Raw genomic sequence first — 15,744 nt, 5'->3', positions numbered from 1 at the left:
CGTTGATAGATGATCTACGGGAAACTTTTGACAATCTCCGGGTCTACAAGATGATGCTCAATCCGGAGAAGTGTGTTTTCGGTGTCCCGGCAGGCAAGCTCTTAAGCTTTCTGGTTTCAAACAGAGGCATTGAGGCTAATCCGGAAAAGATTGCAGCGATTATGTCCTTGGCTAAACCAGCGTGTATTAACGATGTGCAACGTCTGGCCGGCCGGATTACAGCCTTGAGCCGGTTTATCAGTCGCCTTGGAGAGAAGGCCATTCCCTTATATCAGATGCTCAAGAAAACGGATAACTTTGTCTGGAGTGAAGCAGCTGATAAGGCGTTTGAAGATTTGAAGAAACAGCTCGTGGAACCGCCCATACTGGCAGCACCGATTGATAAAGAGCCCTTATTATTATATGTGGCTGCTAATGCCCGGGCTGTCAGCGTAGCCATTGTGGTAGAGCGCAAAGAGCCTGGCAAAGAGTATCCGGTTCAACGACCGGTTTATTATATCAGTGAGGTGCTCATTGAATCAAAGCAGAGGTATCCGCATTGGCAGAAACTGGTGTATGGGGTGTTTATGGCAAGCCGGAAGCTCAAACACTATTTTCAAGGCCATCCTATCACAGTAGTCAGTTTAGCTCCTCTGGGTGACATCATTCAAAATAGAGAGGCAACCGGCCGGATTGTCAAGTGGGCCATTGAGCTTGGACCCCACGGGCTCAGGTATATACCCCGCAAGGCGATCAAGTCCCAGGCACTCGTAGATTTCATCAACGATTGGACGGAGCTACAGGCACCTGAGGAGAAACCAGATAATACATATTGGACTATTCATTTTGATGGGTCCAGACAGCTAGAGGGTTCGGGGGCTGGAGTCGTATTAACCTCCCCACGAGGTGATAAGTTTTGTTATGTCCTCCGTTTAATGTTCCCTTGTACTAACAATGCAGCTGAATATGAGGCTTTACTCCACGGTCTTCGGATGGCTAAAGAGATGAATTTGAGCCAGGTTAAGTGCTTCAGCGATTCAGATCTAGTGGCTCGGCAAGTATCTGGCACTTGAGATTCTAAGGACCCGCTCATGGCTGCATATCGGCGAGAGGTGGACACAGTGGCTGGTCACTTTAAAGGTTATCAGGTGGACCATATAGACCGGCGAAAGAATGAAGCGGCGGACGCTTTAAGTCGTCTTGGTTCCCAACGTAAACCGGTTCCGCCTAATGTCTTTCTTGATGTGTTGCACAATCCGTCAGTCAAAATACCAACTGAAGAGGATTTGGTTGTTCCTGATTCGGAAGCTCAATTGGTGGTAGCTTTGCATGCCATACCAGATTGTACGATCCCATATCTGGATTACATGAACCGGGGCGAGTTACCAGCTGAGGAAGCGTTGGCCCGACAGATAATCCGGCGTTCCAAGTCCATGACCATACTCAATGGGGAGTTACATCGTTACAGTGTTTCAGGAGCGATTCAACGATGCGTTTCTCCTCAAGAAGGTTGTGAGATTTTGTGAGAAATTCATAAAGGGGATTGCGGTCATCACACCGGTTCAAAGTCGTTGGTTGCTAAAGCTTTTTGCCATGGTTTTTACTGGTTGACGGCGCATGCTGATGCAGAGGATTTGGTTAGTGATGGATGTCAGAAGTTTGCCCACCGTGTGCACGTTCTGGCTCAAGAGTTGCGGATGATTCCAATTACGTGGCCGTTTGCCACTTGGGGGCTGGATATGTTTGGACCCTTCAAGCACTCCAAGGACAAGAAGACCCATCTGTTAGTAGCAGTTGATAAATTCACTAAATGGGTAGAGGCAGAGCCAGTCAGCAAGTGTGATGCAGCCACAGCGGTTCAATTCATCAAAAATGTGATATTCCGGTTTGGCTTTCCACATAGCATTATAACAGATAATGGCACTAACTTGTCAAAAGGAGAGATGGAAGGATTCTGTCAATGTGAGCACATCCGGCTTGATCTAGCATCAGTGGCTCACCCCCAATCTAATGGTCAAGTAGAAAGGGAAAATCAAAAAATTCTGCGGGGCATCAAACCAAGGCTTACGGTTCCCTTAAAGCGGACGCCGGGTTGTTGGGTCGAGGAGTTACCTTCTGTGTTATGGAGCATCAATACCACACCCAATAGTTCTATGGGTTACACGCCTTTCTTCATGGTTTATGGAGCAGAGGCGGTTCTTCCTAGTGACATCCGTCACGATTCGCCCTGTGTGGCCGCTTATGTTGAAGCTGATAATGAGAAGGCACGTCAGGATTCTCTGGACCTGTTGGATGAAGAGCGGGATCTTGCAGCAGCGCGTTCAACGATTTATCAACAAGATCTTCGGCGTTATCACAGCCGCCGGGTTAAAACTAGAACCTTTCAAGAAGGTGATTTGGTGCTCCGGCTCATCCAGGATCAGACTGATATGCATAAGTTATCCCCCCTTGGGAAGGACCCTTTATGGTCAGCAAAAATCTGCACAACGGATCCTACTACCTCATTGATGTTCGAGAGCATGAAGACTCACGTCAATCGGAGGAGGAGACAAAGCGGCCATGGAACATAGCTCTCCTTCGGCCTTACTATACTTGAAGCCATAGGCTTTTTCACCTGTACATATTTATGACAGTGTATATACCATATAATAAACCGGAGCCTCCGTTATAAGCGGGGTATCTGTTCTTTCTTATATCATATGTGTGCTTTTACAAGTTAACGGTCAAAGCGAAGTCTTTGTTAAACCGGATTTAGCAACTTCATAAAGATAAAGAAAATCACTAGGGGGCTTGATTATGTTTGAACCACAGCTACACCTCTTGATAGGCATTTCAGCCACGCAAGGAAAAATTTGTGGAGCCAAAGAGAGTATTGTGCACTGTACAAACTCAAACATAGGCACACGCTGAGCATCGCTCACAAAGTTACTTGGGGGCTCTTTTTTGCAAAGCAACAAAGAGTTTGAAGGAACCTCGTAATTGGCTATCAAGCCACGGCTTGGAAGCCTGGTGTATTCACCTAAAACCCCGGGTTAACCTGCCTTCATCAAGTAAGCCACTCCTATCCAGGTAATCCTAGCATGACCCATCGAACGCTTGACAAGTCAATCTTTTACAGACCCTGAACTTGTCATAGTTAAAATGGTGATTGGTTAATTGGAGGCCCATCTTAAAAGGCTTTGTTAAATGGTTTAACTCAGAGGCCTGGCAGCCATTCAAAAGCCTCGATTTGGAGCCTGGCAGCTCATAAAAAGCCTCGCATATTTTCCTATTTGAATTTTTTTTGTTGACAATCATAAGTATTTTTTGTTAAACCGACATCCTTGATCCGGCTTGCTTTCCAACCACCGGCTGTTGGCTCGTGATCAGTTATAAACCGGTGGTCACTGACCCGGTATGGTTTGACTAGATCACCAGTATTATGACAAAAATCCGGTAGGTATACCGGTCTGGTTTAATAGATAGACCGGCATTATGAAAGATGAGATTATCAAACGTATCGGGTTGGTGTTAAACACCTTTGCTGTATGCACGTTGCTCACTCAAGGAGGTATGTTATGTACATTATTTTTTGTACAAACACTTGATTATTCAGATCAAGTACTATATACTTCTTGGATATTATGACATGTTTAGCGGTAAACCACTAGACACTTTTAAGTTTTTTGTACCCAGGAAGGCAAGTCATCATAGATTATGCATAAAATATATCCTCAAGGGCGGCACAGATTGTCACAAAGGGCTACGAAGCATGCTCGATGGCATGGCAGATAAACAAAGTTTCAGCTATCCTATTACGTGAAGCTTTAAAGCGGCTCAACAGTGCCATTGTTTTTCACAGTAGCCATATAAACCAGCGACCGGATCAAGACTCTTCCTCACGACGGTTTGACGGTTGCGGATCAGTTGCTGCACGCACTTCTTCATCCCTCCCCAGCCGCTGGAAATCAGTCGTTGACCAATCGATTCCGGTTAAGGCTCGGAATACCGCTTCTTCATGGATAAGATCAGAAGGGTTAATATCAGGGGCATAAGTGTGCTTACGAATCGGAGGCACAAGTTCTTCGACTTCATGGATCTCGGCCGGCTGTCTTTTCCCTTCTGCATCATAAAACGGTTGAAAATGGGACAAATCGATGTCTTCAGGTAATTTGCTGGCCGCTGGCCGCATCTGTTTGGTCAACCGCCGAAGATCATCATTGTCAAAGTTTGAACCGTCTTCTTTAACGCCTGGATACCCTTTAATGATATCCTCCGCTTCAAGATCTGGAACCCATGCCTTGGCTCGAATAAGGGCAGTTAATGCTCCGGCTCTTGCAGCGGCTCTCTTCAACTCGGCAATACGCGCCGGTAACATGCCCAGCTTCTCAAGGGCTTCCTTAATCAACGTTGGCGTCGGTTTGTTATAGGCTGCTGTACTAATGGCTCGCTGAGATCCAGAGTATAGCTGCTCAACCAAGGTGTATGCCGCTTTGAGCTTCATCCGCATATCTACACCAAGATGAGTGATCCGAGTTCCTGCCAAAGATTTTGTCAACATCGTGGTCAGTTTTAAGATTCATTGCCTGATGCAACATACATAAGCAGATACTTACCAAAGATAGCAGAGGTCATAGCATTGATTTGGCGCTTCAAACCGGCTAGTTCTTCAGCCACCGGTTTTAGGGCTTCCTCGGCATCTACAACTCTTTTGGTCAAACTGGCTTTTTCGGTTTCCCATGCAGCACGCTCTTGATTGAAGGATTCTTTCAATTTTTCCATTCCAGTCAGGGCCTGGGTCAGCTCCTCTTTGGCTTTTGCAGCTTCAACTTGTTGCGACTTCACATTTTCTTGCAAGTCAGAGTTTTTGGCATCTTTGCTTCTCAGTTCAGCCTGCAACATTGAAGGTATCTTCAACAAAACAACATATATATGCACTAAGTATAAAGCATATAACAAGTTATCCACTTCTTACTTGGGGGCTAATGCTTATTTGCTCTCAAATGCTACCTTCTATGAAAGTCTCCAGAACAATGCAAGCATTATCCTTGACACTTGGGGGATAATGTACGTTTGTTCTTAACTGGCGGTATGGATTAAAAACCGGATTAGCTTGCCAAGTTAAACCGGCCTTTGGGGGCTATGCTACAGAATGTTATCTCATTTTTCAAACATGAGTTTTATCTACGATTGAAGACACGCCTTGGCAAATATTAATGATGGGATGCTTAAAGTGTTACAAAGACCCGGTTTATGATTGACAATCAGAAAACAGCTCTTGGGGGCTACTTGGAATAGTATTTCAGCTATAAATCAATGTGCAAGGGAGAAGAATTTACCTCATATCGTTCTTTCATCAAATTCACCAAACCGGCTTCATAATCCCGGTTTGAGTGCAGACGGTTCAAGAAGCCGGAATGAAGCTCATCAGCGTTAAGATGAGCATAGTTTGATAAGTCACTGCTCCATTTACCTTTATCCCTGGCAATTTGCTCTTCTTTGGCACTATGCTGAGCCAAAATGACGGGATGACCAGGAGAACTGTGGCCTGCTCCGGTAATAATAACATCATCGCTTCGGACTTCAAGATTTTGGGCGGATGATGATGGGATTTCAATGTCTTTCATTGGATTAGCCCGGTTTGGTTCTGCCGGTTCAGCATCAGGGGCGGCAGGCTCAAGATCTGTGGGTTCGTCAGTATGCTGGCCATCAAGGGGTGGATCATCAAAAGTTGTTTCGGGATGGAGGCCTTCCGGTTCACCTGTTTGCTTCGGTTCAACTCTTGGTTCTTCTTCTTCGGCAACAGGGTCTTCTGACGGATTGGTGACCCGAGCTTTCTTGCTAGGTCTAGCTTTGGCCCTACAAACAGAATAAAAAGGGTTAACATCCTATTCAAAAGATATAGGGCACATTGAAAGGAAAGGTTTTTCGTAACTCACCCACCACAGTTTTCAAAGGGGGGAGTTGAGTTGCTGTCGATTCACCAAAAGAAGAAGGAGGTGTCACCTGATAATTTGAATCGGACGGATTAAGAGGCTGTCTGAAATAACCTGCCTTGGGGTAAGAATGGTTAGAAGTAGGAGAGACCTCAGACCGACGCTTCCAAACTGGAGTATCAAGTAAACCGGTACAGGTGACCTATTGGCCACTCTGCCGAGTTGTGTGGCGAGCCTCATGCTGTTGAGTCTTCAAAATAAATGTTGGATCCAAGTGAGCAAGAGGATGAGAAAAGCTTACTTTCCGGATTGTTTGGTGAGGTTTTTGTGTTGGCATAGAGTCTGAACCGGAGGAAAGGGTAATTACCTCTACGTCCTCAGCTTGACTAGCTTCGGCCTCCTCCTGTGGAAGATCATTGTTAACAAGATGCATAAAAAGAGAGCCAAGTGAGTCAAGTTCTACCTCAGCTTCTGGGTCATCAGTATCATCATCAAGCTCCATATTAATCCGGTCAGCCGGTTTACGCTTTGATGTCCGTTTTACGGCTTTGGTCTTCGGGCGGGTTGGCTTGGCCACTTTGTCTCCAGTTGGCTTTGCCGCTTTCTCTATGGATTTCCGTTTCCAGAAGGGGTCATCACCCTATACATATAAAGAAGAAGGATTACAGCTTGTATAAGTCAAAGATATTAGAGATGAAGAGGAAGTGTAATGCTTACAGCAAGCGGTTTGTTCTTGGTGTAGAAGGGACTCAGGCTGGTTTGACTACAGACCAGTTCCGATTCATTCAGAATCTTCTTTACACCTTCAGTAACGTCTTCCTCAGATAATTGGATGTTGCAGTGGCGTTGAGGATCATCAACCTCACCAGTATATTCACACATTAAACTGGGGCGCCGGCTTAGCGGCAAGATACTCCAGGATATCCAACAGCGTACAAAATCCACACCTGTTAAACCGTTTGCCATAAAGGCTCGGAGCTTGGCGATTTGAGGAGCATATTTTGCCCTTTCTGAGGAGCTCAGGCGTTGTGGCATTGGGTGAGTATTGGATAATCTATGATCTCGGAAGCCGGGGAGGGGATTCTCATCCTCAGGCGAAGTGTCTCTGCAATAGAACCATGTTTGGTTCCATTCCTTTGGGTGGCTATGGTGTTTGGCATGAGGAAATTCCACTTCTTTCTGCTTTTGAATCGAAACACCACCAAGCTCTGTATTCGGGCCATTCACAAACTCTGTGCGCCGGTTTAAGTGAAAGAAATCCCGGAACAAATCGGCAGTTGGTTCTTCCTGTAAATAGGCTTCACAGAAGACTTGGAAATTGCATAAGTTGGAGACAGAATTGGGACCAATATCTTGTGGATGCAGTTGGAAGCTGGCAAGCACATCTCGATAAAATTTCGACCCTGGCGGTTTGAAACCACGACTTATATGGTCAACAAAGATTACCACTTCGCCTTGTCTTGGGGTTGGAGGATTCTCAGTTCCTGGGGCTCGCCATTTGATCTCAGTTTTCTTAGGTAGAGAGCCGACGCTAACCATCTCATCTAGTTGAGCTTCAGTAACCCGGGAACGAGCCCAGTTGCAGGCAGTGAATTATTTGGCCATTGCAAAGCGAACAAACTGAAAATAAAAGGCCAGTTTATAAATTATGCATGATCATACACAAGAGACAAGGGAGTAAGAAACGTACTGATATAATAAATGGTACAACCCGGAGACTAGTATAATGAGAAAGAAGATAATACTAGCACAGGATTGATCCGACATTGTTAAACCGGAGTATATTTGTGAAGGTAACATGCTCTTCCGGTTTATCAGAGGGCTAATGGCATAGACTATTTATCCAATGTCAAATCGCTTATACTGGTGTGAGGAGAAACAGATCTCACAGTGATGTATAATACTTTCGGATCTAGAGATAAGATAGAAAAGCAAAAATAATTGGATCTTGAAGGGGTACAGAACTGAAGCAATTTTTGACAGACAGATCAGTTGTTTCACATAAAGATTTGTGATGATCATGGTAGGTAAGCTACAGTAAGAGATCTATCAAGCATGAAGTGTCCATCTATTAAAGGAAGAACATGGAAGAACAACACTGATGAACTTCGGAAGAATTGAGAGGAATATCGAAAACCCTAGAACAGATCTATGGTGAAAAAAGCAGAGCTTACCGGAGCTAGTGAAGAAGCGGAAGGGCGCAGCAGTTCTCTGGTGCGTTCAGGGCGATGCAGCGGCCGAGGTCAGAGCAGAAACGACGGTCGACGGTGGCGGCGGATTTCCAGAGGTTGAGCGGTGCGATGAAGACGATGCGAAGAGGCACGGGGGGGGGACGATGAAAATGACCCCTCGGTCCTATTTATAAGGTGAAGAGAAAAATGGCAAGTGCGGGAATCGAGGAGTCCAAAAAATGGATAACTTAATAAAGGTGTCGCCTCGATAGCTGGATGATGTCAGGACGGTTTATCGTAATTTTGAAGTATGATGTCACGGCGGTTTACAAGATCAAAAACGAAGACAAGAGAATATTTTTTCTAAAGTGTGGAAGATTGACATGAACAAGTTCAAACCAATCTGGGGCCTAATGTTGGGGATATTACTACTGGAGGTAAACCGGCCTTGGGTAGCCAGGTTGACTCTTTGAAGATTAGAAGGCCATGAAGATGTAAAGATGCTAGGCTTTACGGAGGGCCCAGAGGCGAGTACAATATGTAAATGTAAACCGGACCAGTCATGTAACTTGTATAGTAAGATAGAAAGAGAGAGACCGAACCGGATACGTTTATAAACCGGCTTTGAGACTCTGTAACCGGCGGGCGTCAACCTATGTATATAAAGGGACGACCCGGACGCGGTTTAGGGACAGAGAACAACAACTCGAAAGCCAGACAAAGCGGATTCGCTCCCTGGCCTTCGAAACCCTAGCAATACCAATCACAACTAGACGTAGGCTTTTACCTTCATCGAAGGGGCCGAACTTGTATAAACTCCCGTGTCCCCTTGTCCGGTTTAACCCCTTTAAGCTAACCCGTCGCGATGGTTCCACAACTAAGTCCTTTCACGAGGACATCTGCCGTGACAAACCCACGATAGCACTGGTTAAATAGCCCGCCCAAAAATTCCATTGGCAGCTGGGAAGACTTGGAAGACGCCTTCCACGATAACTTGCAAGGTACATATGTCCGGCCTCCGGATGCCGATGACCTAAGTCACATTATCCAGCAGCCCGGGGAGTCAGCCAGGAAGCTCTAGACTAGGTTCTTAATTAAAAAGAACCAAATTGTCGATTGTCCGGACGTCGAGGCCCTTGCGGCCTTTAAACATAGCGTCCGAGACGAGTGGCTCGCCCGCCATCTCGGTCAAGAAAAACCAAAATCCATGGCAGCCCTTACCGCTCTGATGACCCGCTTTTGCGTGGGAGAAGACAGCTGGCTCGCTCATAGAAGCAACAGTACCAGTGATCTGGGCACTTCCGAAGTTCGAGACGGCAACGGCAAGCCACGACGCAATAAACACAAGCGTCGAAATAATAATGAAGGAACGCAAAACACGGGGGTCAACGCCGGATTTAGCGGCTCCAAACCCGGTCAACGGAAAAATCCATTCAAGGCAAACATAGACGGACCATCCAATTTAGACAAGATACTGGATTGGCCCTGCCAAATTCATGGCACCCCCGATAAACCAGCCAGTCATACCAACAGAAGTTGTTGGGTCTTCAAACAAGCCGGCAAGCTTAATGCCGAACACAAGGGGAAGGGGCCGCCCAGTGACAGCGACGATGAAGAGACTCACCAACCGAACACCGGGGGTCAGAAGCAATTTCCCCCTGAAGTAAAAACAGTAAACATGGTATACGTGACGCACATCCCTACAGGGAAGCGCAAACACGCACTACGGTACGCCTACGCCATAGAGCCGGTCGCCCCAAAATTTAGCCAATGGGCGGTGAGGGAGTCCTGGATTAGGGGGCATTCGGGTAGCCGGACTATACCTTCAGCCGGACTCCTGGACTATGAAGATACAAGATTGAAGACTTCGTCCCGTGTCCGGATGGGACTTTCCTTGGCGTGGAAGGCAAGCTTGGCGATGCGGATATTCAAGATCTCCTACCATTGTAACCAACTCTATGTAACCCTAACCCTATCCTGTGTCTATATAAACCGGAGGGTTGTAATCCGTAGGCAATCAACTCCATACACAACAATCATACCATAGGCTAGCTTCTAGGGTTTAGCCTCCTTGATCTCGTGGTAGATCTACTCTTGTACTACCCATATCATCAATATTAATCAAGCAGGAGTAGGGTATTACCTCCATCTAGAGGGCCCGAACCTAGGTAAAAAACATCTTGTCCCTTGTCTCCTGTTACCATCCGGCCTTGACGCACAGTTCGGGGCCCCCTACCCAAGATCCGCCGGTTTGACACCGACATTGGTGCTTTCATTGAGAGTTCCTCCGTGCCGTCACAATCAGGAAGGATGCCTCCTCCCGTCTTTAAAGACGGCGCCGTTGCTAAGGGAGCCTTGGCTGTCGGCCAAACCCTCCGGCTAGGTGGTTTCCTCATGACCGCCTGTTCGGCTGTTGCGCCGACGGTGACCTCTCGGGTCATCAAAAGCAACCTACACGTCAGCTCGGAGCTCGTCGAGCAGCTAGATCCAATGGAGCTCTCTTACGTAAACGAGCTCTTGGATTGCATCGCCGCCCTGGGGGTCGCTACGGATTACGACCAGGTTGGGCTTAAACCCGATCTAAGAGAAATTAACTCTCCCCAGGTCACCCACGATGTTGCGGTGGTAGAGGCGCAGTGCGGCGACCCTTCATCTATTTTAAGGACTAGCTACATCTGAATTCCTGACTCCTCCAAGCCGGATACCCGCGGAGAGGAGGATGTAACTCAAGACCTGAGCTTAGGATCAGGCAACGGGCTAGATTCGTTGGACAACATCCAAGAATCCGAACTTCAGAGTTCGGAAACTCTTCAGCCTCGGAATCTTGGATTGGGTGAGGTTTCAGATTCAACGACACCCGCCCACCCGAACATAAGCAATCTCTCCCAAATCAGGCAGAGGCCTGAGGAAACAGTACATCATTACTGGGCCAGATTCCTCCTGGTTATGAACAGGATAAAGGATTGCCGCGAGGGAGACACAATCTCAATTTTCTGCAGTAATTGCACGGACGAGGGAATCCTTAACGCCGTAAGTCGTCGTGATATTACACGCTTCGCTGACTTGGCGTCCATAGTACAAAAATACTGTGCGATGGAAAGCGCCTGGAAAACCGAAATAAAGTTTTGGGATAATCTGGCCTTGAATAGTAATCCCGTCCGAACTAAGAGGGTGCATCATCATAGGACACCCGGGATAAACACCAAAAAACCAAAACCCTCTACAGGGCATGGAACCGTACTGGAAAGGTGGCTTGATGGACCCTGTAGAATTCACAGTACAGAGGACGCCACACCAACTCACAGCCTTAGAGCATGTTGGATACTCCGGCAGGTGGCCAAAATTGACGAGGACCTCTTAATTCTGGAGGCCGCAGAAAGCCAGCCAGAGAACACTAGTACCGTTCTCACAGTCTTCGAGACTTTCGCATCAAACAATATGCGAAAAAGAACACTCCGCAGCCTCACCGAAGTCTATCAAGTTGCAACAATAAATCCATGGAGCGACACTGCTATTACCTTCAATGCAAGTGATGAACCTAGATTCCGAACAGCCCGAGCACCAGCCGCATTGGTCCTCAGTCCCATAGTGGACGGCTTTCGCCTCAACAAGGTGCTCATGGATGGAGGCAGCGGACTGAACCTCATTTATGAGGAAACCCTTCAAAAAATGGAAATAGACTAGAACCGCATCGAGCGAAGCAGCACAACCTTTAGAGGAATAATCCCCAGTCGGGAAGCGCGCTGCACAAGAAAAATCACACTAGATGTGGTGTTCGGCATGCCGGATAATTACAGGTCCGAAGAAGTCACGTTTCAGGTGGCCCCATTTAAGAGCGGATATAACGCTTTACTAGGGCGAGAAGCATTCACAATCTTCCAAGCAATACCCCATTACGGGTACATGAAGCTTAAGATGCCCGGGCCGAATGGAATTATCACTCTAGCTAGTGATCCGGACATAGCACTCTGCGCCGAAAACAAGACGGCCGCATTAGCCCTTGAGGCGCTATCCGAAGCCTTAGTGGCCGAGGAACTGACTGCGCTGCGCTCCACGGTTAATAGGGATGATGTGATACTCGATAAGAGATCCAAATCCACATCCTTCAAGCCAGCCGACGAAATAGTCAAATTCCAGGTCCATCCAACGGACCCCAATAAAACAGCTTCAATCGGGGCACGATTGAACCCTGATGCAGACGCCGCACTATGAGAGTTCCTATGAGAGAACTGGGACATCTTTGCCTGGCACCCTTCAGACATGCCAGGGATCCCACGCAGGCTGGCCGAACACAGCTTAAATATCCTAAAAGGATTTAAACATGTCAAACAAGCCCTTCGGTGTTTTTTCGAAACCAAGAGAAAGGCTATGGGAGAGGAGCTAGCCAAGCTATTGGAGGCCGGATTCATCGGAGACATAAAACATCCGGACTGGCTAGAAAACCTGGTGATGGTACCAAAGAAGGACAAATCCTAGCGCCTGTGTGTCGACTTTAAAGACCTTAACAAGGCTTACCCAAAGGATCCCTTCCCCCTCCCCCGCATCGACCAAATTATCGATGCCACCGCAGGACACGATTTGTTGTGTTTCCTCGACGCATACTCCGGTTACCATCAAATCAAGATGGCAGAATCAGACCAAGCTGCAACAGCATTCATCACACCATACGGCCCATTCTGCTTCAACACAATGCCCTTCGGGCTAAAAAACGCCGGCGCAACATATCAGCGCATGATCCAGACATGTCTGGCAAATCAGATCGGCAAAACAGTGGAGGCGTATGTGGACGATGTGGTCGTGAAATCAAGACATGTCGAATCTCTAGTAGACGAATTGAGGCTTACATTCGATAACCTCCGAAAATATGACATCAAGCTCAACCCGGAAAAATGCGTCTTCGGCATTCCAGCCAGAAAGCTCTTGGGCTTCATTGTATCTGGCAGAGGAATTGAAGCAAATCCAGCCAAGATCCGAGCTTTGTCACAATTGGATATCCCAAAGGACCTCAAACAAATACAAAAATTAACCGGATGTGTGGCGGCTTTAAGCCGCTTCATCTCCCGCTTGGGAGAAAAGGCACTACCCCTCTATCACCTCCTTCGGCGCACCGAACACTTCGAGTGGACGGAGGCCGCCACGGCCGGACTTGATGAAATAAAAGCCATATTGGCAACAAACCCAGTCCTGGCCGCGCCGAACACTGGCGAACCAATGTTATTGTACATTGCAGCAACACATCAAGTTGTCAGCGCAGTACTCGTTGTCGAGCGGGAAACAGATGGACACAAATTCCCCCTTCAAAGGCCGGTCTACTACGTATCCACCGTCCTCACTCCATGCAAATCACGGTACCCGCATTATCAAAAGATTGCATACGCGGTATTCATGGCATCCCGAAAGCTACGACACTACTTTCAAGAGTGTTCCATAACAGTAGCCTCGGAAGTACCACTGAACGATATTATCAACAACCGCGACGCAACGGGCCGGATTGCAAAATGGGCCATCGAGCTTCTCCCGTTCGATATAACCTATAAGCCACGGCGAGCTATTAAATCACAAGTTTTGGCCGACTTCGTCGCAGAATGGACGGAGGCCGAGCTCCCTAAAGAGTACGGCACATATTCAAACTGGATTATGCACTTTGACGGCTCCAAAATGTTGGCCGGACTGGGGGATGGCATCGTCCTGACGTCCCCCACAGAAGACACAGTCCAATATGTGCTCCAGATCATGTACATGGATTCCAACAATGCAGCCGAATATGAGGCCCTCCTACATGGCCTCCGGATAGCAGTATCCATGGGTATCCAGCGCCTAGAGGTATGCGGGGATTCAAACCTCGCGATATCCCAAATAAATGGAGACTTCAACGCCAAGGACCCAAAAATGGCAGCTTACCACAACGCCATCCTAAAAATGTCAGCTCGGTTCGAAGGGCTGGAGTTTCACCATATAGCCCGAGAAAACAATCAAGCAGCGGACGTCCTGGCACACATCGGAGCAAGACGCGATGCAGTCCCCCCCCCAACATCTTTTTGGAAAGATTGTTCAAGCCATCTGTAGCATGGGAGGGGGAACCCGCAAATAACAGCCCGGACCCAGCCGCACCACTCGACGCCGAACAATCTGACACAATTGGAGGCTCTGCCAATGAAATTACACCTTCAGCCCACGTAATAATGGCGGTCATCGCCCCGTGGACAGAACCATTCCTAGCCTACCTTACTAGGCAGGAACTCCCGGAGGACCAAAACGAGGCCCGCTGCATAGTGTGGCGATCTGAAGCCTATAGAGTCCATGAGGGAGAGCTTCATAAGAAAAGCACTACCGGAGTCCTTCAAAGGTGCATCTCTGAAGAGGAAGGGCGGAACCTTCTGGCTGAAATTCATGCCGGACTCGGTGGTCACCACGCCGCTACTCGGTCCCTTGTTAGCAAGGCTTTCCGTACAGGCTTTTATTGGCCGACGGCACGGGCAGACGCTCAGGACCTAGTCCAACGATGCGCTGGCTGCCAACTTTTTGCCAACCAAAGCCATATGCCACCCACCGCACTCCAAACTATACCCATCACCTGGCCTTTTGCGGTCTGGGGGCTTGACATGGTCGGACCCCTTAAAGGTGGGACCGATAGGAAAAAATACTTACTGGTCATGGTGGATAAATTCACCAAATGGATAGAAGCCAAGCCTGTTAAAACGGCCGAATCCGGATATGTGATAGACTTCATATCCGGGGTTGTACACCGTTATGGCGTCCCCCACAGCATCATAACCGATAACGGTACAAACTTTACCGCCGACGAGGTAAAACTCTGGTGCAAAAACATGGGCATCAAGCTCGATTATGCTTCCGTCTATCACCCACAAACCAACGGCCAGGTCGAACGTGCAAATGGTCTTATCATGAGCGGCATTAAACCCAGACTGGTGCGGTCCCTCAAGGAATCTAACATGCACTGGGTAGAGGAGCTCGACTCCGTGCTATGGGGGCTGCGGACCACGCCAAATTGCACCACCGGATACACACCATTTTTTATGGTGTACGGCGCAGAGGCAGTTCTGCCCTGCGACATAATTCATGACTCACCTAGAGTGCGCATGTACGAAGAAAGAGAAGCCGAGCTCGATCGGCAGGACAACTTGGACGCCCTGGAGGAGGAGCATGACATGGCAAAAGCCCGTTCCGCATTTTATCAACAACAGGCCCGAAGATATCAAAGCAGAGAAGTACCGGCCAAAAATTACAATGTTGGCGAACTAGTTCTACGCCTGCCGGATAAGAAAAAGGACAAACTCAAGCCCAAGTGGGAAGGTCCATTCATAATCAACCAAGTCCTGACTGGCGGGGCGTACCGCCTGCGAGATGCGTCAGATAACCGACTCGAGCCGAACCCGTGGAACGCCACCCGTCTCCGAAGATTCTATGCCTAGCGCCGGACTCAATGTTTGTCTCCTTCCTCTGTCCATTTTTTGCATTTTTCTGTCTTACATTTCTCTCCTTCCCCTCTTTTCTTTTATAGCCCTTAAAGGCTCATCTAGTGATGCGCCACTCGCGCTCACTAAACCTGGGGGCTTCTTTAACAGAAGCTTATTTATACGGGCTTCACGCCCAACACATGCGTCAAACTTCCGCATGTACCCTTTTTTTCACCATTATATGCATCGATATGACTTAAG

The 15,744-nt window shown here is 47.8% G+C and overlaps 1 protein-coding gene across 1 annotated transcript; it reads right to left on the bottom strand.

The window, feature by feature from the left end:
* Nucleotides 1–3,844: 3,844 nt before the first annotated feature.
* Nucleotides 3,845–4,740, bottom strand: LOC147985673 (uncharacterized). The gene is made up of 2 exons (XM_087539917.1): nucleotides 4,575–4,740; nucleotides 3,845–4,497 (listed from the first exon to the last, which is right to left on the bottom strand). Exons 1-2 carry the CDS (start codon nucleotides 4,738–4,740, stop codon nucleotides 3,845–3,847), a joined length of 819 nt encoding a protein of 272 aa, XP_087396043.1.
* Nucleotides 4,741–15,744: the final 11,004 nt, after the last annotated feature.

This window comes from Triticum urartu, chromosome 2A (genome assembly GCF_056163025.1).
Source record: "Triticum urartu cultivar PI428250 chromosome 2A, HENAU_Tu73, whole genome shotgun sequence".
Lineage (NCBI taxonomy): Eukaryota > Viridiplantae > Streptophyta > Magnoliopsida > Poales > Poaceae > Triticum > Triticum urartu.
This window is presented reverse-complemented; position numbering and strand designations above follow the sequence as displayed.